General features: G+C 43.0%; 1 protein-coding gene across 1 annotated transcript in view; it reads left to right on the top strand.

Annotated features, from left to right (window-relative positions):
• VCAN (versican) overlaps positions 1 to 25,131 on the top strand; it is a 102,333-nt gene that overhangs the window by 12,217 nt on the left and 64,985 nt on the right. Inside the window, exons 3-6 of the mRNA XM_054003224.1 lie at positions 538 to 909; positions 13,787 to 13,961; positions 14,510 to 14,637; positions 23,934 to 24,227. Coding sequence (XP_053859199.1) covers positions 538 to 909; positions 13,787 to 13,961; positions 14,510 to 14,637; positions 23,934 to 24,227 — 969 coding nt within the window. The remainder of the gene's footprint in view (positions 1 to 537; positions 910 to 13,786; positions 13,962 to 14,509; positions 14,638 to 23,933; positions 24,228 to 25,131) is intronic.

Raw genomic sequence — 25,131 nt, 5'->3', positions numbered from 1 at the left:
GATTTAACCCCTGAGAGAACAGTGGGGTCAGGGGTGACAGGGGTGCAAAGCCATGGGCTGTGTTTCCTTCTGAGGACAAGAACAGCTGCTGTGAAGTGAGGCAAGGTGTGAACTCCAGCATCTCCCCTGCATTCAAGGTTTTGACCACTGAGGTAATTCATAATTTTTCACTCAGAGTGGTCTTCCTCCCGTGAATTGAAGAAACAGCTCTTACAGTTCATCTGTCACCTAAAATTTCAAGACCAGTTTCCAAAAGTTAATTACTTGGTGACCATGACAAATGGAGAAAATAAGTCAGGATGAAATTTTCCCAAAGAGAAACGTGCTGCATCATCAGCCTAAGAGGTGCCAAGATTGATACAAACTCTTTTTCAGCTTGTACTCCCCAGTCCTGTTACAAATCAGCTAAGGTTCATGGATTTCAGGCTTTGCATTAGTGAACCATTATTTAACAATGAAATATGTCTGTTTCTGATTTTGCTGTTGCAGTAATGTGATTTCTCCTTACTCTCTCCTTGCTCTCTCTCCTTTTTCTAGTCAAAGCAGAAAAAAAAACCCTGGTCAAGGGATCTCTCTCTGGAACTTCAGTCCTGCCATGCTTCTTTTCAACCACACCCACCATATCCTCCAGCTACGCCGCCGAGTACCTCCGGATCAAATGGTCCAAGGTGGAACTGGACAAAAGCGGGAAGGACGCCAAGGAAACCACGGTCCTGGTGGCCCAAAATGGCAACATCAAAATAGGCCAGAGCTACAAGGACAGGGTGTCTGTCCCCAGCCATTCCGAGGAGACCGGGGATGCCTCGCTGACCTTCTCCAAGCTGCGCGCCAGCGACGCCGGGGTCTATCGCTGCGACGTCATGTACGGAGTGGAGGACACGCAGGGCATCGTCTCTCTGGCTGTTGAGGGTAAGGATTTGTCTGTTTCATTCCTAGCCAGCAGTGATTCCAGTTAAAGCAGCGAAACTTGGTAATTAACACAGAACTAGAGAGGATTTACAGGAGTGCCTTCAGCGATTCCCCCTCTGAGTAGGGTGAAAAGAAGCAACTTTCCATCGTAACGGAAAGGGTGAAAATTTAGAATGAAAAGAAGCCACTGAAGCTGTGGTTGGCCTGTCTTGATGTCCCAAACTATGCCATCAAAAGTGGGAGCCAATCTTTCTGGGGAAGGACCATCAAGCATGAAGGACATGCTTCTTTTTGCCCAGTAATAAATTTTGGATGGGCAGAAGGAAAACTCACCTGTGACAAAAAAAGAAGTAGGGAGGTGTTTGCTAAATGTGGAGCAGGCAGTGATAACAGTTTGCTTGCTGTCTGTATTAGGAAATAGCCTCCAAAATTTTGAGAGGGAGAAGTCTATGTGTTGAGAGACAGAAGAGACAGGTGTTTCAGAGCTGTTGACATTGGAGAAGACATCTAAGATTATCAAGTCAAAGAATTAACCCAGCACTGCCATGTTCACTACTAACTCAGGTCCCCAAATGCTATATTCAAGCATTTTTGGAACTCTCCTAGGGATGATGACACCCCCACTTCCCTGGGAAGTGTGTTTCAATGTCTGACCACCCTTTCAGTGAAGTTCATTATTGCCTGCTGCCCACCCTGAGCCTGCCCTGGCCCAGCCTGAGGCCGTTCCCTCTCCTCCTGTCCCTGTTCCCTGGAGCACAGCCCGACCCCCCCGGCTGTCCCCTCCTGGCAGGAGCTGTGCAGAGCCACAAGGTCCCCCCTGAGCCTCCTTTTCTCCAGGCTGAGCCCCTTCCCAGCTGCCTCAGCCTCTCCTGGGGCTCCATTCCCTTCCCCAGCTCCGTTCCCTTCTCTGGCCACGCTCCAGCCCCTCCATTTGTTGTTGTGAGTGGCCCAGAGCTGCCCCCAGGATCTGATGTGGTCCCTCAGCAGTGCCCAGCACAGGAGCAGTCACTGCCCTGTGGCTGGCACAGCCCAGGGGCCATCGGCCTCTTGGCCACCTGGGCACGCCTGGGCTCGTGTCCAGCTGCTGTCACAGCACCCCCAGGGCCTGTCCCAGCTTTCCAGCCCCTCTGTCCCAGCCTGGAGTGCTCCGTGGGTTTAAGCACAGCAAAAGAGTGAGTGGCCAAAGCTGCATGTGATGTGTGGGTGTTCCTCCCCTCGGAACCCACTTGTGGAGAGAGCACAGAGACTGCTCCAGAGCCCATGGGGCTGGCACTGAGCCTGACCTAACAGGCTGTGCTGAAAGGCAGGGCATTAACCCAGGCTCTGTGCCAGGCACAGGCACATTCTGGACCCAGGTTTCTGCCTGTGCTTAGAACAACACTGAGCTGTGTGGATGGATCCCCTCGTAGGAACCATTTGAGGAGATTGTTCTCATGGGAGCCTTGCTTTGGGCCCTGCCTTGCACACTCCTTTGTAGCTCGGTGTTTTTTGGGAGTTCAGTATTTACTCAGGTGAATGAATCCCAAAGCAAACATTCATATCTGCTGCTGGAAATCATGGCTTTGGCTAAGCCTTTTTTGGTGAGCTTAACACTGTATTGTTCTTCCAATCTGCCTAACCTAATGTGAACAGTCTGTTGGAGTTGATTCAATGAAAGGATTTGAAGGTGTGGCCTTAATTTGGAAGTACAATAAATCAGTATAGCCATTAATGTCTGCATAACTTCATAAACTGTTAGGTCCTAATGATAAAAGCAAAAGAAATCCTGGTTTGAACATTACTTTTCATAACGAGTGTACCTGGCATTCCTTACCCCTTTTCAAGTGTTCCCTTGACTACACATCTATATCCAGGAGCTGCAGATGTTTATGACAATAAAATATCAGATGATTTATGGTGTTACTGTAGCTTTTGTAGTTGCTGCTCCTGCAAAAACCCTGCAAAGTGTTGAAGTGATTAGATTTATGATTTTACCTCAATGAAAACTTCACAGACTCCATTTTCTTTCTGCAACTGTTCTTTTCCATGAGTGCTTTAATGTCAGATTTTCAGGAGAGGAAAAAAGCTAAGTCTTGATCCAAGTGGAAAATCGGTTTGCTAGACCGTCATTTGTGCCATCCATTCTCAGTTTTCTCCATTATGTAAACAAATGGCATTTATTAGACCCATAAGAGCTTCATGTGAATGTTGTTGCTCAAATCTTCTGCTCTATTCTTTATGGTTTCTTGTGATTTCAGCTTTTATTAATAAACGAAAAAAACATTAGTCCTGAAATACAAATTTCCTCTGCTGTTTCTTTTTGAACCTGCACCCCAAAGTGACAGCATTTGAGGAGACTGTTCTCCCAGTTTGTTCATCCTGTCCTGACTGGGGTGCAGGGAGATATTTCTGCATTAACTGAGCTAATTCCAGAGCTGAGAGATAGCCTGGTTCAGCACTGTGCTTTGGTCAGCTCTCCTGGGTGGAGCTGGGGCTGCTGGAGCTCTGGTAAAATTATCACCAGTTCTTTTATTCTGCTCATTTTATGCACAAATTAAGTAGGCCAAAACTTTTCGGCAGAGCTCTGCTGAAACAGATGTAATTTCTCCTTTGCCATTAAGATGAATTTATGGTTTGGGGTTTTTTTGTTTTTTTTTTTTTTAATACTTCTTTGGGTATTTTTAAACCAATTCAGGGCTTTTTTTCTAGGTATTTTCAGGGTCTCTATTTGTTTTATAGACACTCCCTAATTTTAAACTTTCAAACAAAAAGCATAATGCAGTATCAATGAAGCCAGGAAGATAAGCTGGCCTGCTTGTTTTTCAAATTAACCTTTATAGCATAATAGATAGCTGGGAAAGATAACTTGAATAAAATTACTGTAATTGCCATTTCTCTCCTGTAGGTATGCTGGGAATACAAAACTACTATTGAACACACTGTGCATCAAATGAATGTATTTTACCAGTGATGGAATATGTTGTGAATGAAAAGTGGAAGGATAATTTTCTCAGTAGCATACAAATTTTCCCAGGTTAAGCTGAATAGTGGGTATTAGTCATTGAAAGTAGAACTTCTAATGCCTAATTGTTTCTTTTGGCTGGGTCTCAAGCCCAAGACTGTACAAAAGTTGTAACTGTGAACCTATTTTTTTTTTCTGTTTAGCTATCACAACAGACAAATTTGATAGCTTGTGTGCAAATATCCAGTTGATTTGCTGTTTTAGATGCCAGATGAACTTCTGAAGTCAGATTCATATGTTATTAGCAACAGACTGTTCAGACAAAAGATCTGGCTGTCCCAGAGTCCCATTCCAAAGAAAGCAGCTGATATCAAAAAGCAAACTTAAACACTTACCCTGTTGCTGTCAGAGACCTGTCACCCATGGAATTACCCACACAAAGACTTTTGTTATTCTATCCTGAACAGATATGGGTTTGGTTTTTCCCATTTGTTTTTTTGAATGTCTGTAGATTTTAATTATCCATGGGTGGACTCCTGGTTAAGCCACCACTTAACCACAGCTGGTTATCTTAGTTATCATTCACTGGGAAGACACATTTCAACACACACATTGCCTTTGTCTCTGCAGTCCATATTTCTGCTAGATCCATTATGCATTTCGCCTTCTTTGACGGATTACAGTTTTCTAAACAATGACAGGATATTGGAAATTGATGTAATTCTGTGGCCTTCCTTTGCCTTGGTTGTAGGAATTAATGATGCCAGCTACTTGGGTATCAATTGCTGCCTATATTTGGAAATAGATGATCTTTAAGGTCCCTTCCATCCCAAACCATTTCATGATTCTGTCTCAGACATCATCAAGACAACTGTGAGTTCACATGGGATCTTTTATCTGCTGAGCAGTGCTTGGCTGTGTGTGCATCAAACAGATATCAAACATGTTGATCTGAATGTCTGTTTAAATGTCTCATCTTAGAGCAAAAAAACCTGAATTGGCTCGTTTAGTTCTAGGGGTGTGAGCAGTTGTGTTCTGGCTGGGTTGGCTCTCTGTGCACAGCCCTGGGGATCTGGGAAAGTCACAGCAAAGTGTAGGAGGAGCATGACACTGTTGGGTTACTTGATCCAGTTTTTTTCCTTTGGCACTGCAAATCTCCACGTTAGTGCTGAGCCTCGTGCCCAAACCCAGCAGGGAACACCCATCCACAGGGGCCAGGTGCTCTCCATACTTCACCCCTGAGGTCAAGGTTACTGTTTTGCGTTTTGCACTTGGTGAGGGTGTAAGAGGGACAAGGGAAACAATTTTAGCCCATGCAGGAAGTTTGGGGCAGCCAGGTGCCTGCCTTATTCAATATTCAGGCCTGCAGGGCTGTCCTTGGGGCAGGCAGCTCTGCAGGATCACTGGAGGGGCATTTTCCTCACACTGGATACCCCCTTGCCTGTTATTAATCATGGAGAATGCTTTCCTGACACCCTGGTTGCTGCTATAATGACACTGACCTCCCAGACAGGGATATTTTGTGTTCAAACTGGATCTAACAGCATGGCAGTGTTAGATGCTTCAGCTTCTCACAAGGAGAGGAATGAAGAATCTTAGAATATTTTGAGTTGGAAGGGACCCACTAGGAACATCCAAGTCCAATCCTGGATATGCAGAACAAGTCATTCATACTCATTTTTGCATCCACGTGTTTTCTTCTCTGCCCTCTGTGCATGTTCTTCCAAAATTTTCCCTTTGTCTCAGGAGCAACTCTTCCTTTGTCAGATTCTGTAATTTCATATCTCTACAGTGTTTTTTGCTTTTCTTCTAACCTTTCTTGCTGTTACTGAGCCCACAATTCAGACTGTCTCACACTGGCAGTCCTTGGCCTCTCAGCTTTTGGATATTCCTGGGTGAGGTAAGCTCTCTGTATTAAAATATTCCTGGTCACCAGTTAGGAAGATTTGTAGATGACTCTTTTAGACTCAACTTGTAACCTTTAGGCAAAGCTACCTTGGGTGTGTTTCACACATAAAATTCCAGAAAGGATTTTATAAAAAGTATTGCTTTTTATAAGGTACAGAAAGTACCTTTCTGTGTTCACATTTACTCCTTCTCTCTAGTTGTAATGAAGTCCACTTTTATAAAATGCCTTTGAGCTACCTTGTAAAAATCTAACCCAGAAATGAAATGACATGGTACTTTTCATTCTGAACATTTCTGAATATTTAGTGAAATACTTGTTTTGTGTGGTGCTCTGATATTGGGCAATTAAGAAGAACATGTATCACCCAATGTATTCAATATTAAGAAGTCTGAACAAACCCTTCATTTGAGCTGATTTTTTGTTCTCTTCCTTGGAGATAATTGGATTTAAAGGGATCAAAGTGGCAAATGGGATCCTTCTAGTTTACTTACTCTTTTGTTATATCTCCTCAGTGAATATTTTTTTTGCCAAAAGTGAGAGCACTTTATTCTTTTCTATCTGATATTTTGGGAATTCACTCTTTTCATGGGCCTAATTTTCTCAGTTTCTGTTTGATTCTGCTGCAAATCTGAAAGACTTTTTTTCCTTCCAATTTTTTTTTGGTGTTTTCTTTTTAAAGCCTGTAAAGACAATCCCAGGCTTAAGATACTGATCTTGTTAATGGAAAGAAACAAGAATTAGGGAGGCAGCAGTAGATGGTAATTCGCATTTTCATTTTTTTTATGCAAACTTGTCTTTCCTTCAAGCATTATAATGATAATAAATGAAAGTTGCTTCCGATGTGGGAACGCTGCCACTCAGCGATTGTGTGCTGACAACCTAATTGATCTATTCTCTCTGCAGCAGAAATCCCCTTCTTTATCTCTTAAGTAGGCATTTGAAGAGGTGCTTTTACCTACTCTTTCTTCAGGACTTACCTGTCTTGAAACCTTACCACCTCTTGATGTTGAACTTCCCTGTAAATTGTCATGGGCTGCTGCATTTTTCAGCTCGTTTTTGACTCTCCCGCCTAATGGATCCCGAGGAATCTTCCTGGCAAGGGAAGAGCACAGTTGGCATGGAGAATCAAAGGATGGCAGAGGGAAATTTATTTCTGGGTGGTAAAAACCCAGGGTCTACCTGCAAAGCGTGCCAGGAAGAGGGAAGGAAATGTCCTGACCAAGCTGCTGTGTCCCTCTTGTAGAGTTTGGCGGCCTCTGGGTGGACAGGTTGGCTCGGTTCTGCCTCGGGCTGGATGCAGCAGCTGTGGTGGGAGAGAAACAAAAGGAAAAAAAGCACTGGTGAAGCTCAGCATTGATTCCCTCCTCTCATTATCTGGAGCTGTTCAGAGTCCCTGTGCCCCTCCACCTGTGTGCTGTGAGGGTGGGCACAAGCGTCCTGCACAGGGGAGCAAAGTGCGAGCTGGTGCAGGGGTGTCTGTCCGTGGCAGGGCGGGGGGGAAGGCACCTTCTCTCCCCACCGTGATTTCCCTGAGGTGTTTGGCAAGGCGAGCCTCTTCTTCTCAGGTTGCCAAAGCCCAAGACAGGGGTCAGAAGATGGGTGCAAAGCCTAGAGAGAGAGACACAAACAAATTATTCACGCGGAGAACTGAAAATGCTGCCCTATTCCTTCCTTTCATACAGTGCTCGGCCCTGTAACCCATATTTTTGGGGTTTATTTGTAATGGAAATTGCCTTCTGTGTTAAGCCCAGGGAGGATCTGAGCTATGATCTGAACTGTGTGGTAGCTCTGGCACTGGGCTGTGGGTTATTTCGGGGGTCTGCACCACAGTGTCCAAGGTCTGAAGACAAAAATTAACAGGATAACAGGCACTGCCATCACAGTCTTTTCCCTTTAGGTGTTTGCTGTGTGAGGCAACCTCTGAGGTTCAGGCTTTATGCTGCCACATCCAACACTGCATGAGGCAGCAGCGTGAGCTCACTAGTGAAAGTGAACTATAATTTATTAGCCATACCGGGAGCTAATAAACTAGCTTCCCCTGCAGTTCCACAGGGTTTTGATGCATGATACGCAAAAAAGCTGCAACCCAAAGGGGTGTAACCACGGAACCAGGCTCTTACCCACGGGAACCCTTGTTCGTTAAAAATTAAGTGCTTCAAATTTTTATTTTCTGGTCTAAGACATGAGATAAACGACGAAAAGACGTTCACCCTTGCTCTGACAGAAGTGAATTTTGGATGCTACAAATTGCTTTCCTATGAGTGCTCTTTCCTGCTGCTACTCCTTCCTGTAATTACACTGACTTTGTTTGCCAGATGTTCAGTGACAACATTATACCGCTGTAGTCTGTTTTCCAGTTGCTTTATTTGTTCCAAGGACAACTCCTTTCTTGCCTTTTCTTTCGGGGAGGAAATAGACAAAGGAGGGGGGAAAAAAATCCTTTACAAATGTTTTAAAGTGCAAAGACCGGGACAATGGTTTTCCCCCCTCCTCTCTCTGTCTAACTGAAACAATGAAAGTCCTGCACTTTAATCTTCTTAGCCCCAGGGGTCTTCTAATTATTGCAGCTGTTGCACAGGCTTATGCATAGTGAGTCCTCCTTCCCATTCATCTCGGAGGCTCTTTCATGTCCATTAGCTCCTCGCTGGAAATGGAGGAGCCTCCAGCTCTGAGAATAGGTGAAGTTTACCTTGTGGATCAGGGCGAGGAGAACAAAGCATTCCCCGAGTTCCTTTCCAGGATTTACAAATGACCAAAGGCTTCTTCTTTGCCTCGGCGAAATCCACTTTAAATTGGCTGGGATTTTAACTCTTTAGTCGTGCCTTGTTCAGGTGTCACATGGGCAGTGGTGCTTCCAGCATGGAAAAAAAAAAAAAAAAAAAAAAAAAAAAAAGGAAGGAATGAGCGGTGAAATAGCTGGTTGTGGAAAATGCACTCATGTTTAAGTAGCAGGAAGCTTTAAAAAAAAAAATTACAGCTTTAGAGCAATATGTTGCCATCCCCTCTAAGGGAACAAACCTTTGGTGGCTGCACTGAGGAACAGAAACTCCTGTGCCCAGTTCTAAGTCCTATACTATGACTTAAGCAATTTCGGAAAATATTTATAAAAAAGAGACAATTAATCTAAATTCACACGAAATACATTTTAAATAGGATTAAAACAACACACTGAATTAACAAATTGCTTCATGTAATTGGACATTTCTGACTCAGCATCAAATATGCTTTATTACATAAATGCCATATTATAAAAAAAAGCTTTAAAATGTTGGTATACATTCAAACATAATAAATAGTAAAGCCAGATGCACAGCTTGTGAATATTATTATGGGTTCATAGTTGTGAAACAGGGTAAATATTTTATCTTGCTTCTGTTGGGAGCTCTGTAAAAGTTGCCCATTTTTAAATTCTAGATCCAGAACACCAAGCAGGCCACCTGAAATCCTGTTCTTATTTACTACTGTGCTACTAATATAGCAATCCTCATTTACACCAGCAGGTGTTCTGCTCACAGTTTCAACCACTGCTACTAAATTCCGAATATATTAGAATAAATATTTTCATGCATAACGCAGGTTAAAAGAAATTATAAATCTCCACATAATATTTTTTGTGTTTTTAAGGTTTAAATGCTGATGTTGGCTAACTCTGTGTTCTGGGGTGTGAGGCTGTGGGGAGCAGGGTGTCCCCCATCCACACTGAAGCACTCCTTTGGCTCCCAGCTCAGGATGAAGATGCCCTTTGGAAGCTGTCCCTGTTCTCTGCTTGTTCTTAAAATCTGCCCAGAAATTGTTTGGAACAGTGTTGTGGGGCCTGAGCCAAATAATGCTGTGAAATAACCTAACAATTTAACACCCTTAATGACTGAATTCCAGGCATTCAATGGACAGTTCAATGTATTGATACAAACACAGCCATAATTTTCCGGGGTGTATTCTTCACTTGTCACTTTTGCCAAACAACACTTGGATCCATTTGAAGCTGAAATTACACTGTTGCTTGCAACAGTGATGGGTTTTGTCAGTTCTGAAAAGCATTTTATGGGGATGCTGGTGGTCTGCAAGCTTCCAGTTAGTGGCTGCAGCTGGTGTGTGACTCCCTATTAAATGATGAAATATGGGGATTCCCAGCCTTTCCTCTTTTATTTCCTGTTTCTCTGCGAGTGGCTTTGATAGAGGAAAAAAAAAAAAGACATCTGATGGCTGAGTAGTTTTCAGAAAGTATTTTTTGTATTAATTTCTTAGTCAATCATGACAAGAAGAAAAATGTGTACTCTCTTCTCTTGGCCGTATGCAGCTTTTTGATGACTGGCAAGACTTTACTGAATTTGCATGAGAAAAGGATTTCTAAAAAAGTTGGAAATTCTTGCATCAACAATTTGCTAAGTGACCTGTATTTCTATTTGTTTGTGAACTAGCACACTTTATCTTTCAACAATGCTCTAATAGCAATGACTTGTAAAATTAGTCATTGCTACAATATTACCATTTTCCCAAACTATATTACAGTATGCTGTTTCCTCATCATGAAGTACTCCAGTAAAACCATCAGAGAAAAGGAACATTTAATGGTTTAGAGGCTTGTTTTGTTTTGTATTGTTTCCATTCTCTGGATGTTTTATGGTGTTGAAACACTTCTGAGGATTTTAGAGTGCAATTAGGTATTGCAAAGGACATGCCTTTGATGCTAAATTGTAAAAGACAGTGGTAACAGGGGGAAATGATTTTGGAAGGTGGGATGGCTGCTTTCTGCCACTTCAGTGCCCTTTATGGTTTGTTCTAGCTGCTGTCAGATTCAGTGGGAATTGTGCGTGTGTAGGAAACAGAATGTGGCTTCTAGACAGATCCTGCTTTAAACAAAACCATCTTCACACCAGGCCTCCCTCTCCAAAGGTCTGACGTGCTCCAGAAGCTGCTGAAATTGTCAAGGTCTTTGTCAGAACCAGAAAAAACCCAAATAAAATCATGCTTTGTTTGGTTTGTACCATTCGTGGTGTGTGCAGGAAAATACAGCTACAGAAAATTGACCAAAATCCATATAGTGATAAATGATATATTTTTTAGTGGCCTTTGATGTGTAGAAATGGACACCAGGCCCATCACTGATTAGAAAATACGCTTCCAAAAAACCACATTTTTGGGGGTGTTTTGTCATTACTGGTAGCAGCCACTAGAGGGAGAACACAATTTATACTGTATTATCTCACCTTTTTGTACTATTTTTCATTCTACCCACCTGTTTTCAGCATTGTGACAACACCTAGGTGAGGTTACAGAGTGGTGATGGCTGCAGAAACAACCCAAAATGTGCCAATGATGTTTTTTTTTTTTTGGGTTACAGAGTGGTGATGGCTGCAGAAAGAGCCCAAAATGTGCCACTGATGTTTTTTTTTTTTGGGTTACAGAGTGGTGATGGCTGCAGAAAGAACCCAAAATGTGCCACTGATGGGGTTTTTTTGGGTTACAGAGTGGTGATGGCTGCAGAAACAACCCAAAATGTGCCACTGATGGTTTTTTTTTGGGTTACAGAGTGGTGATGGCTGCAGAAAGAACCCAAAATTTGCCACTGATGGGGTTTTTTTGGGTTACAGATTGGTGATGACTGCAGAAACAACCCAAAATGTGGCACTGATGGGGTTTTTTTTTTTGGGTTACAGAGTGGTGATGGCTGCAGAAACAGCCCAAAATGTGCCACTGATGGGTTTTTTTTGGGTTACAGAGTGGTGATGGCTGCAGAAACAACCCAAAATGTGCCACTGATGGGGTTTTTTGGGTTACAGATCGGTGATGACTGCAGAAACAACCCAAAGTGTGCCACTGATGGGGTTTTTTTTGGGTTACAGAGTGGTGATGGCTGCAGAAAGAACCCAAAATGTGCCACTGATGGTTTTTTTTTGGGTTACAGAGTGGTGATGGCTGCAGAAAGAACCCAAAATGTGCCACTGATGGTTTTTTTTTGGGTTACAGAGTGGTGATGGCTGCAGAAAGAACCCAAAATGTGCCACTGATGGGGTTTTTTTGGGTTACAGAGTGGTGATGACTGCAGAAAGAACCCAAAATATGTCACTGATGGGGTTTTTTTTGGGTTACAGAGTGGTGATGGCTGCAGAAAGAGCCCAAAAGGTGCCACTGATGGGGTTTTTTTGGGTTACAGAGTGGTGATGGCTGCAGAAACAACCCAAAATGTGCCACTGATGGGGTTTTTTGGGTTACAGATCGGTGATGACTGCAGAAACAACCCAAAATGTGCCACTGATGGTTTTTTTTTTGGGTTACAGAGTGGTGATGGCTGCAGAAACAACCCAAAATGTGCCACTGATGGGGTTTTTTTGGGTTACAGATTGGTGATGGCTGCAGAAACAACCCAAAGTGTGCCACTGATGGGGTTTTTTTGGGTTACAGAGTGGTGATGGCTGCAGAAAGAGCCCAAAATGTGCCACTGATGGGGTTTTTTTGGGTTACAGAGTGGAGATGGCTGCAGAAACAATCCAAAATACGTCACTGATTTTTTTTTTTTTGGGTTACAGAGTGGTGATGACTGCAGAAACAACCCAAAATGTGCCACTGATGGGGTATTTTTGGGTTTCAGAGTGGTGATGGCTGCAGAAAGAACCCAAAATGTGCCACTGATGGGGTATTTTTGGGTTTCAGAGTGGTGATGGCTGCAGAAAGAACCCAAAATATGTCACTGATGGGGTTTTTTTTTGGGTTACAGAGTGGTGATGGCTGCAGAAAGAGCCCAAAATATGTCACTGATGGGGTTTTTTTGGGTTACAGATCGGAGATGGCTGCAGAAAGAGCCCAAAATATGTCACTGATGGGGTTTTTTGGGTTACAGATTGGTGATGACTGCAGAAAGAGCCCAAAATGTGCCACTGATTGGGTTTTTTGGGTTACAGAGTGGTGATGGCTGCAGAAAGAACCCAAAATTTGCCACTATTGTTTTTTTTTTTTGGGTTACAGAGTGGTGATGGCTGCAGAAACAACCCAAAATGTGCCACTGATGTTTTTTTTTTTTGGGTTACAGAGTGGTGATGGCTGCAGAAAGAGCCCAAAATTTGCCACTGATGGGGTTTTTTGGGTTAGAGAGTGGTGATGGCTGCAGAAAGAGCCCAAAATGTGCCACTGATGGGGTTTTTTGGGTTACAGAGTGGTGATGGCTGCAGAAACAACCCAAAATGTGCCACTGATGGTTTTTTTTTTTTGGGTTACAGAGTGGTGATGGCTGCAGAAACAACCCAAAATGTGCCACTGATGGGGTTTTTTTGGGTTACAGAGTGGTGATGGCTGCAGAAACAACCCAAAATGTGCCACTGATGGGGTTTTTTGGGTTACAGAGTGGTGATGGCTGCAGAAACAACCCAAAATGTGCCACTGATGGGGTTTTTTTGGGTTACAGAGTGGTGATGACTGCAGAAAGAGCCCAAAATGTGCCACTGATGGTTTTTTTTTTGGGTTACAGAGTGGTGATGGCTGCAGAAAGAGCCCAAAATGTGCCACTGATGGGGTTTTTTTGGGTTACAGAGTGGTGATGGCTGCAGAAAGAGCCCAAAATGTGCCACTGATGGGGTTTTTTTGGGTTACAGAGTGGTGATGGCTGCAGAAAGAACCCAAAATGTGCCACTGATGGGGTTTTTTTTGGGTTACAGAGTGGTGATGACTGCAGAAACAACCCACAATATGCCACTGATGTTTTTTTTTTGGGTTACAGAGTGGTGATGGCTGCAGAAACAACCCAAAATGTGTCACTGATGGGGTTTTTTTTGGGTTACAGAGTGGTGATGGCTGCAGAAACAACCCAAAATGTGCCACTGATGGGGTTTTTTTTGGGTTACAGAGTGGTGATGGCTGCAGAAAGAACCCAAAATGTGCCACTGATGGGGTTTTTTTGGGTTACAGAGTGGTGATGACTGCAGAAAGAACCCAAAATATGTCACTGATGGGGTTTTTTTTGGGTTACAGAGTGGTGATGGCTGCAGAAAGAGCCCAAAATGTGCCACTGATGGTTTTTTTTTTTGGCCTTCCAGGTGTTGTGTTTCACTACCGGGCCGCCACGAGCAGGTACACGCTGAATTTCACACAGGCCCACCAGACCTGCCGGGACAACGGCGCCGTCATGGCCAGCCCAGAGCAGCTGAAAGCAGCCTACGAGGATGGGTTTGAGCAGTGTGATGCTGGCTGGGTGTCTGACCAGACTGTCAGGTGAGGCTTTCAGAATGCCCCTTCACGTTTTTAACCCAAAATTTGTGTGCCTGGCCTGTGCAGACCTAAACTGTTGTTTTGCCGCAATTGATGCCTTGGAGTGGCTGCCTAGAACAGAGAGTGGACAAAATTAAGATAATAATGTGGGTATTTATTAAAGGCAATCAAAAGGTCCATCTTGGGCAGTCAGAAGCCTCCCAGAGGCTGCACCCAAGGTGGACAATGATCACGAGTTTTTCCCACAATTATAAGTTTGGTCCATTTGCATTTCAGGGGTTCATCCTCCAATTCCAACTCCAGGTAATGAAGTCATTCACCCCCAGTTTGCTCCCCCCAATTCACTCTTGTTTATACTTTTGGGGCCTGAGGCTGTCGGGTGTCCCTGAGTTTCAGGCCCAGAGGGATTGTTCTGTCTGTCCAAAACGTGAAGACAGCAACTGACACTGTGTGTGGAGCTTAGAGTTATACCCCAAAGCAGTGCAGGGTTTAAAAAACATGAAAGCTTAAAACTTAAGGCGTCATAAACGATAAATTTTCTGCATTTCCAGGTATCCAATTAGACATCCAAGAGTTGGCTGCTTTGGAGACAAGATGGGAAAGAAAGGAGTCAGGACGTACGGGCGCCGCTTCCCTAACGAGACTTACGATGTTTATTGCTACGTGGAGCACATGGAAGGTGAGATGGGTCTGCAAAGCCTGGAAGTGCACTGCAAGGCTTAAAAAGTGGCTGGGGAGCCTAATGTGGAAGAGCAGAGAGGCAGAAAATTCCACTTAAAATAGGTTTTGGCTGCTGTGGATCTGAAGGGAATTGCCAAATGGAGGGAACCTGCAGTTTGTGGTCTTGCAGGTCCTAATTAAAGGCCAGTGTGGAGTCTACAAAGAGGCAGTCAGGGTTCAAGCTGCCTGTAGTTAGTGCAGTAGATCTCACAAAAATTGCTGTTGAAGTGTCTTATTTTTTGAACGTTATATAAAAGTATTTTCAAAGAAATGCATTTAATGTTTGAGAAACTATGTATGCTATATATAAGTATATACAAAGATAGATGTAGTATATGTGCTAACTGTATTATAGTTCATAAAGTATGCAATTAAGACTTTTTATATGTCCATTGCATAGAATTAGACAGATATTGAATTGCCATCTATGTTTAATAGTATCTTTTTAATAATGGGTCATCTCAGATTCAGAAAGAAACAAACGAGAAAAAACTTTGTAGTTTCTGGGCATAGTTTAGTAAAATTATTACACAGATACTTTGCAACCAGCACTAAAGTAAATTCTCCACTTACTACAGTGCCTTGAGAGTGTCACACTGCTTCTGTTTGACAGGTTTTTATTCCATGCCAGTTCCACAGTTCCTTTCTAAAAAAAACCCTGATAACTCCCAACCAAACATCCTCAGGGATGGTCCTTGGCTGTTACACATTTCATTTAGTGCTCTTAAAGTCAGCAGAACAATAAATTAGCCTTGGCTCTGAGCTAGCCTGCCTTTATAGGTGTACATATACTTTTAAAAAGCAATTGCAAAATGCAGGTGCTCAGTGTTTGTTTGTAATCTGTTTTAGATAAGATATAGATTAGGTCATGCAAATTTTTCTCCTGCTGGTGACTCAGAGAGATTTTAGTTACTGAAATCAGTAACTGTTTTATTTTTAGTAGCTGAACATATGTCCTAGACAACTTGGAGATTTATGCAATACAAGCAGCACAGGTATTGCAAAGCCTCTAGAAAACACATATGCTTGAGAATTTGTAACTTGAACTTGAAAACTAAGTGACAGAATTTTGTTAGTGCTTTTCATGGTCTTAATTTTAGTTATGTCCCGTTTATATCTGTCAGTGAGCAGCACGTGTGAACATCTACAATTCATGACATTTGATCGATCCTCCATCAGTCATTGATGGGATTGGATTTTGAATCTCCTCTAAATCAATGTTTTTAAATTTAGTTTGTGTCTTTCCTAGCTTACAAAAAGAAGGTCTAGTCAAAAACGTAATGTGTATAATTCTTGGGTGAAGAGCAATCTCTCGCTCTTCTCCCTCTTCGAGAACAGAGAAGTGTGACTAATACAGAGCAGATTGTCCCGGGTGCATGTGAGCCAGCAGTTTCTCAGGGTCAAAATTTATCACTAAACTTTCAATAATAGAACTTAAGTCAAAACTGAAGCATTTCTCACTGAGGCTGATGGTCTCTGCTTGGAACAACCTGGAACCAGACTGTTGTGAGTTCAAAGAGGCTGCAGTGACTGTGCAGTGCTCATGGATGAAAATGCGCAGGTCCTCAATTTCTCATGGACATTAATTGGTCCTTCTTTGTTATAAAATGTCATTTGCCAAGGTTTATGACCTGGTTTCTTCTTGGGATGCATCTACACTTCTGTCCCACCACTGTGGCCTGTCAGCTGCATTGTGGTGACTGCTTGCATATGAAACATCCAGATTTTAATAAATGTATAAGCTAGAGCACAATATTGCAGAGATTTGGTTCATTATATTGCATTCATTATTTTGAACAAGTTTAAATGTCAGATTATTATAATAGTTAGCCAAAGGGACTCTCCAACTTTTCCCTTTTGTTGTTATTGCTTTTTTTTTTGATTTTTTTTTTTGTTTTTTTTTGTTTGGTTTGGTTTGGTTTGGTTTGGTTTCCTTTTGTTTGTTTTATTTTGGTTTGGGTATTTTTGGTTGGTTGGTTTTCTTGTTTGTTGGTTTTTGTGTGTATGTGAGAGGGCAGAATGTGGAGTGTGACAACTTCTACGACCTCCAGGAGGAGTTTATGGGTACAGGGCATAGAAACAGTGTAGGTAGGTTCTGCTGACATGCAGAGGAGTTAAATTACTCTGTTTGGATGAGGAGAAACAGGCACGTGCTAGGAAGACACGGTGCCACATTGTGCAGGATAAACCATTCCTCGGTGCCTTCACAGAAACTTGAGCCTCTGAGCCAGACTCCCTTTTCCAGGTGGGGCTGAGGAGCCAAGGTGGCTTTGTCTGTGTAACAGGAGCAGTTTCTGTTAGGACAGAGGTTGATTTTGAGAGAGGAGGAGCTTGTTATACAGTACACAGCACCTATGAGTTTATACTTCAGAAAAACTCACCCACACAAATAAGATGGAAATTTAGAATGTCAGTGGGGTTATTGGAAGGTTGAACTAAACTAGATTGCTGTGTTGGTAGGAAACTTACGGATCAAGAGCTAAAATTGTGCCACATTTCTGATGGCCCCGTTCCCCAAAGGTTGATCCTGCAAGGTGTGACCTTTAGCTCATGACTTAATTCACAGCAAAATGAATCCATGGCACTTAGGGTGTGCTGAAATGCAAACTTTTTCCATGTGAATTTTAAAACTCATGTCTGTGTACCCTGCCCTGATTCAATGCCAAATCTATTAGAATTGCTTGCACTAAAGAGGTCCTTATTTGGAGGGTCTGTCTCAGTGGAATGACTGTTCATGGCACAAGCCTGACTAATGATATCAAAATTTGGGCTATAATGAGGATGTCACCATGGAAGTCATTGAACACTTATTGGTCTGTTGGCTGCTGTTGGTGTGTCACCCCAGAAGGCCATAAATGGTGGTGGGAATTCTTGCAATACATTTTAAAATAAATGTGCATTGAATTTGCAGTACTAATTTGGGTATTTGCACTGAGGATTTGTAGGAGCAACTCCATCTCGATTTTATTCCTTTTTGGCCATGTGGAATCAGGAAGTTAGCCAGAGACATGGATTTCTCCTTAAATCACAAACTATTAGCTTAAATTGAAACCAGTTATCTAGGCTAACTCTTGCCATTTCCTTGTTCTGAGGAAAGCCAGAGTGATTAAAGACTGCACAATTCTAATTTAAATAGTATGAGTTTTGTTGCGACAGTCAGAAGAATAACTGTGGGAAGGATTGAAAGTTTCTGAGCTCCTGGAGTTAAAAATGAGAACCTGGAGTCAAAGTATCATTAAAAAGGTACGAGCCAGGATGCTTTATTACAAACTGTTTCACATTCCTCATATTTCATCACTTATTTCAGTGTACCAAGCACTAACAGAAACGTTTAGGGTACTTTTAACTGCAGGAAGTGATTTATGAGTAAAGATTTTAAAGTGATTGAGCTGCAAAGGTTTGGGTGAGGATCCCACCAGCTGAAGGGGTGTCTCCTGTGGTGTAATCCCTCGGATGGAGATGTGTGGTGGGTGAGGAAGAGTTTGAATTCTTCAGACAAGCAGTGTGCGGTTAATTTGGCAGCGCAGTGGTGTCAGAGATGGAGATAGAGCCACCACCAAAGCCCCAGTGGTGGAGTGTCTTTGTGCTGAGCCAAAGCACAAACCACCCCAATCAGGATTGTCTCCTGGCCAGAACCCATCAGAGCCCGTGGATGCCTGACAAGCCCCCATCACGTGCAGATGGGGCCCTCACGCTAACAGGGTTATTTTTGGGGTGTCTGTGGGGAAGACTGTACAGCCCTCCTTCCATGCACCACCTCCCCCCCACAGTGAGCGCAGGGAAGAAGGATGAAAACCAAAACCAGATGTCCTTTGAATACTTTCCACCTACTCTCATGCAGTTTTGCTGTTGTCATGGAAATTTCTGTGAATGAGAAAGTCATAATTAAAGGAGTCTTAGTCTAAAATGTGGCCTCAGGTGAGAAGTTTCTTCTGTGTTTTGGGCAGCTAAAGGTTTTCTTTGGGGTCTATTCTGATTCTGGAGCAACAGCTAGATTAGGTTTCAAAACTGGGACACAGAGAAAATCATGGTTTTTTCTCTAGTTCAGGGCCTGTGGTAGAATTATGATCCTTTCCATTACACTGGACACTTACCCAGCCTTGGATTGTGTGACATCATGCAGGGTTAAGTTCTCAAGAGGATTCCTGTTCAGCCAACAGGTCTGCACAGAATAGACCCAAGACATTCAGGAAAGTTTAGTTAAATCATTGCTGCTGTGCATCAAAAGGAATCAACTGACTTGTTCTGACGTGCAAGAGAAAAAGACTTCTTCATCTTGTCCAGACTCCTGCTTTAAAGTTGGACCAAGCTGCTGATGTTTGTGTTTTTCCAGCCCTGCAGAGTGGTTTTGGTAATTAGTGACATTGTTAAATTAGTGACACCTCTTTATTACCCTGGTGTGTCAGAGAACCAGCCCTGAGCAGCAGAGAAAGAGAGGAGCTCTTGGTCCTGAAGGCATGAGGGTAAATGTGTTAGAGTCATGGTATTCCTGCTTCTTTGCACACTTGACCATGTCCTAGGAATGAAGTTTTGAACAGATTCCACAGTTTTGAGGAAAAGAAAGTTGTGATGGCAGTGCCTCACGACTGCTTGGGTTTTGACCTGCTGGCTGTGTCCAGGTGAGGGGCAGCAACCACAGGTTACAGGTGCACGTGAGAAAATGCCCTTGGAATGCTCTGTATAACCTCAGAAAAGATGGGATTTTGTCACTCTTAGCCAGCTTTTGTCTCTGACCCTGGGGTACCCTGATCTGCAGCTGTAGTCACAGAATCCAGGAGCTCTAACACTCCCAAAGGACATCTCTGTTTGATAAACTTGGTGGGTTCCAACTCTCAGAAACAAATGAATAGGTCTGGAGTTCACCATGGGTACATTATGCTAAAAAAAAAAAAAAAAAAAAAAAAAAAAAAAAAAAAAAAAAAAAAAAAAGGAGCTCCCAAATTCTTAGTGGGAGATAGTGTTTCTTCTCCCCAAACAAAACTATCACAGTGGAACTAAAATGAAAAGGTACTGGAAAGGTTTTGTCTTGGCTTTGGGTTTTTTTTTTTTTGGTGGTGCTTTTTTTTTTGTTTGTTTTTGTTTGTTTGTTTGTTTTTGTTTTGTTTTGTTTTGCTTTGTTTTATTGTGAGAGTTAAGCATTTCATCCTATGGGAATGATTAACTTTTCATATAATTAATATCCCTGTGCATTTTCTAATGCCTGGCTTTGGAGGACTGTGAAGGTTGTAGAATCTGAGCACCTGACCACGCGGTAAAGCTCGTGAGCACCAGATTCTAGACGGGACAGTAATAATCACAGAATCATTAAGGCTGGGTAAGAAGAATTTTGAGATCATTAAGTCCAAACATCAACCCAGCACCACCACCCCAGTCAACACAGGCTGTGTGTGGCTTTGGTTCTAGCCTGCCCTTCTTCCCACCTTGCTTTCAAGTTGTGTGATTCATGACATTCACATCTACCAGTGTGCCCAGCTCACCCAGACATGTCCTGAGGAGAGAAAGTGAATCAAAGCAGTGAAACTTGCTATAAAATCAGCTGATAAGATTTGTAGAACTGATTCTTGTAGAACTTAAAACTTTTTCCTCAGGGATTGCAGGTGAATCAGCTTTTGTCTTAAAGAGAAAAAAATCTGACTTCTTCATCTGCCCCTGTATTTTGTAAAAAGATGGAAAAAGCCTGACTTTCATCAGGTATCTCTTTTGACCAAGCAAAACAAACACATGTAAGAGGAAAATCCTAGGGATTCTTGGAGTGCAGTGACCGCTGAGGCTGCTCCATCAGCCTGAAGCTTGGTTTGGAGCAGGAGCCAGCAATAACACACATTACATTATTGTCTGCAGCCTAAACACTGTCACGTTCTGCACCCCACCCCCTGGTACTGCAGAACCAGTTTTTTCTTCATCTGCTGGCCTAAGCCCTGGGCTTTGCCTGCAGAGTATTGCTGGGTTACTCAGGGTGTGCTCCAGCTATAAAAACAATGCACGTGGCTGTTTAACACACACAGAATTGAATTTGCCCTGCCTGGTGTTGGTGGCTATGTCATTTGTTTGTCGAGCAGATGAGTTTTCCCTCTTAATTTCCTTCTTTTCAGGGTTTTGGCTGGGAAATTGAGGGGCTTCCAGTCATCTTAATAAAAACACTGTAAGAGCGTGCTGGGGTTTGTCCTCCTGTTAAATATGGAAGCTGTTGTGCTTTCAGAAACAGGAGTAAATTGTAGAGACTGCATGGATTAAATACATTTCATTAACTTCAGAATTACTTTTCTTGCTTTTTAGAAGTTTCTGTGCGAGACTTGAGTCCTTTTCTCTTTAAAACTTTGAAGGAGTTGGGATGTTTCAGCCATATGCTAAAAGTGAATGAGATCAAGAAACCCCAGGAAAACCTCCATACTTAATTTTTTTTTTTTGTTAGGTGGTTTGAGAAGCTTGCAGAAACAGAACAAACTTTAAAGTGTTTCTGGATTCAAGGCCTTTATTAAACTCTTTCTTCGTTTTTCACATTTTGTCCCAACAATTATTAAGCACATTAAGTGTACATTTAATCACAGAGAATTTTAATCTATTTTCAAACTGGAGAGACAAATGGAGGAGTCATAGCTCCTAGAGTAAATTACTGCTATTTGCAATATGACTTTTGCCCGATTTTTTAAAAATAAGAATTGTGGAATTATAGAAAGATACTCTCAAACTAGAGCAATTACAAGATGACATGTTTTAACATCTTTGCCCTTTATCTTATCATTAGCATTCCTGAAATAAATGCACATTTACTTGGTATATGGTGGAATTTTGCTCACTGCCCTGCTGCCTTTTTGCCTTCTTTTTGAGGTTATTGTCACAAATTCTTGTACCAATTACATGTCAAATACTTTGGATTTCACTTATTGGACTGTTTTGGTTAAGATGTGTTTTTCCTTAAATATATGTGGGTTTTTTTTTTTTTTTTTTTCCTTTTTTAAAAATTGGTTTGGTTTGGTTTTTTGGTAAAACAATCCTTGACAAAGATCACGTCTGTTTGACAGCAGCTGATTTTAACAGATGAACAAAATTATCCCATGTGGGGTCAGTAGAATATATTCAGTGCAGAGAAAGGTATGACACTCATCTTTTAAATGTGCAGGATTATCACTGTTGCAGATACAGCCATACTCCAAGGCAAATTTGAGGCAGACTTCTGCCTAGAAAGTGCAGCTTGGGTAAGTCAGTTCTCTGCAAAGTGACCTCTCTTGAAGAAGAACCCTGCATTTTGAACTCTTACACCAAGACTTAACCCCTCACTAAGTATCTCTGCCTTAACTGAGTGCAGATGACAGCTCAGAGGAATAAATAGCACTAACTATAATGATGCTCCATTTACATCATTTAATGTATGCTCCATTTAATACAAGCTCCATTTGGAGCCAGTGATCCAAATCACTTGATGGAGAAATTGCTTTTCTAGTACTTTTGCACTGTTTACCCATTTTCCTGTGTATTCTATGAGTTTCCCTCACAAGAAAGGTTGTGGGATTGTCTGCAATTAGTTTTTTGTTTACGGAAGTCACAAAAATTCATCATTCTTCTTCACTTTTTTCACTTCCTCATCTAACTGGACTGATATCTGCTGTATAATTGCAATTAAATTGCATTTTAACTACTAGTTTTCATATACACCATGGCTGCTGTCAGAGGATCAGTGAACAGTCCTCAGGGCAGAGAGGGCTGCTCTGGAGAGGCCTTTCTTTGCACCCCTGTTCCATGGTGCTGCTTTTGGGACGGGGCTGTGGAATAACTGCACCCATCACTCTGGACATGGCAGCAGAGCTGGCGGGCAGATGCAGAAGGATGTAACAAAAAATGTTCATTTCCTCTGTGGTCTGAAGAGCTGAGTGAGCCATTCTGAGGACAAATGGCTCTTTGCTTCCCTTATCTGTGTCCCTCTCCAATAGACACGCTCTGTCCCTCTTCCTCCAAGCTGGGAGCTGCACACAATGTGCATAAAGCAAGTTCCATTATGGGTTTGGGTGCTACAGCTGTAATAACAAATCAGAGCCTCTACCTAGGAGGAAAAAGAAACCTGGCACCTTGCCTCCTTTCACACTTGCATTCCTTTCAGGCCCCAAACAAGTGTAATATTGATCTGAATGAAAGTGCTCGGGGTGATGTAGTTTCTGTCTGCATTTTTCTGTGCTCCCTTCAGACCTGTGCGGGGGTAAGACAGATTGCATGGCTAGTGTGGAAAAGCAGTGTTTTCCTGCAACAGTGGCTGTTGTGTCCTGGCCTGCTGTGGCTGAGGGAGGGCATCGCTGTCTTGCAACAAATATTTTGAATTTGTGCTGCTGGTTGGAACACCAGCACCTCATTTTAGGTCTGGCTGGTTTCATTTGAAGTCTAAGGAAAAAGTGGAAAAGGATCAGTTTACTGCCTCATTCCCAGGACATGAACATGAGAGGCTTGACTTTTCTTTAGGGTGTTTGTGTGAATGAGGCAACCAAGACAACTGCACAATGGTGATTTACCTTGGAAGCAAAATATTAGACGTGCTATTTGCTTTGTTTTAGTGTCCAACTGGATGGCTATTGCCTACAAACTGTTATTCCTTGGAAGCTGAACTATACTATCAACATTCTAGACTAATTCAGCTTCTCCACACAAAGAGGGCTTTGTGCATGCAACATGTCTTGTGCATTTCCTCACCTTTGTTTCCAAATGGGACAAGAGGAAGACTGATGGAAATGCAACATTAGATGCTGCTCTAGAGCAGCTGGTGAAGAACATTTCCTGTTTTTTGAGTATTTGAAGAGAGATTCTAGCAATGCCTAAAAGAGCCAGGTAGGGGGCTTGCAGAAGTAGAAGATTTGCTTTATGGAAACAGTAAATTCTGATGGAATGGATTTAATTAACTCAGTTGAGCTGCAAACTCTACTCTAACTGGGGTTAGAGTAGATCCTCACAGAGGAGGTCACAGTGGAGCCTCAGGGCTGCTGTTACCTCTGCTAGAGACCAAGGAAGGGACTCAGTGTCCAGCCACAGTGTACTTGATGGCAGAAAGTTTGCTTATAAATGCTCCTGCTTTGTGGCAGTTTAACCTTCAAGTTCAGGCCTGGAACATTTGGTTTACAGCTATCTGATTATTTTTCTCTTTAAGGAAAAAAATACTCGTGTTTTGGGAAAAAGTCCCCAACCTTGTAGGACTCTGGAATTGATTGATGGTGGAACGTGCTACTCAGCCTTTGTTACTTTTTTTTTTTTTTTTTTGTTTGTTTCCTCCTGCAGATGAAGTGGTCCACGTCTCAGCCCCCCAGAAGTTCACCTTCGAGGAAGCTAGGGAGCTGTGTGAGGAGCGAGGGGGTGTCCTGGCTTCCGTGGGGAACCTCTACGTGGCCTGGAGGAACGGCTTTGACCAGTGTGACTACGGGTGGCTGGCGGACGGCAGCGTCCGGTACCCGGCCTCCGTGGCGCGGCCCCAGTGCGGCGGGGGTTTACTCGGGGTGAGAACCCTGTATCGCTATGAGAACCAAACAGGCTTCCCTTACCCCGATAGCAAGTTCGATGCCTACTGCTATGAACGTAAGCATTTACTGTTTTTCCTTTCTCGGTGGTGATTTGCAGCATGCTTGCCGCGAGAAGCGGTCCCTTTGTCGCGCGTTTTGTTGCGGTTCTTGCGGCTTGCGCGGGTTTTTAGAAACTGAAACGTTGTTGTCTTAAAGTAACTTTGTCAATGTCTTAAAGTAGCATTGGCAGGTGAAGACAGGCAGAGTTTTAAGGTAAGATTTCAGCCTGAGCTGTGGTTTGACCGTGAGTCTGTGGGTGCTCCATATTTTGGTGCCTGAGCACACCTTGGTGTCTTTGCATCCTGTCAGTGGACACAAGACAGACATTCAAAGCCCACCTGGGCATGTCACCTCCTCCAGGTGACTCTGCCTTGGCAGGGGGCTGGACTAGGTGATCTCTGGGGGTCCTTACCAACCACATCTATTCTGTTGTTCCGTGATACATGTCCTAAAGGTGAAGAGTGGATATTCTGTCTCCGATGATGGCAGCAAGAGAAGCTGTTCACGCGCTGTGTCCAACGCTGACCACTTTCAGGTCTCTCAGATGCCAGTAATCTGGGGGCTATCTCTGCATCCCAGGCACATTGTCCCATCACTTTCTTTCTCTTTCTTACTCGGTGTTTCATGGGCCAGTGGGTGTTCTAAATGGCCTTTCTTACTGCTGCTTGTTTCCCTCCTGGTATTTTCACAGGCACTTCAAGTGTTCGCCACATTCACATGGTAGACTTCACCAGTCTAAACCAGATGTGATCCACACCTGTCAGCTTTCTTTTGGGGTCAAATATTGCCCTGTAAGCTCATCTATCTTCAGTGCCAGCTGCCGGGCTCTGCTAGTATGGTGCAGCCTCTCCTTGAAAAGGTTCATGTTGTCTCAAAAGGTTCACCAGCTTCCCAGCTGAATATCCTGCTTCCCTGAGACT

The sequence above is a fragment of the Vidua macroura genome, chromosome Z, assembly GCF_024509145.1.
Source record: "Vidua macroura isolate BioBank_ID:100142 chromosome Z, ASM2450914v1, whole genome shotgun sequence".
Classification (NCBI taxonomy): Eukaryota; Metazoa; Chordata; class Aves; order Passeriformes; family Viduidae; genus Vidua; species Vidua macroura.
Note: the sequence above shows the minus strand (reverse complement) of the source record. Positions and strands in the feature narration are given on the sequence as shown.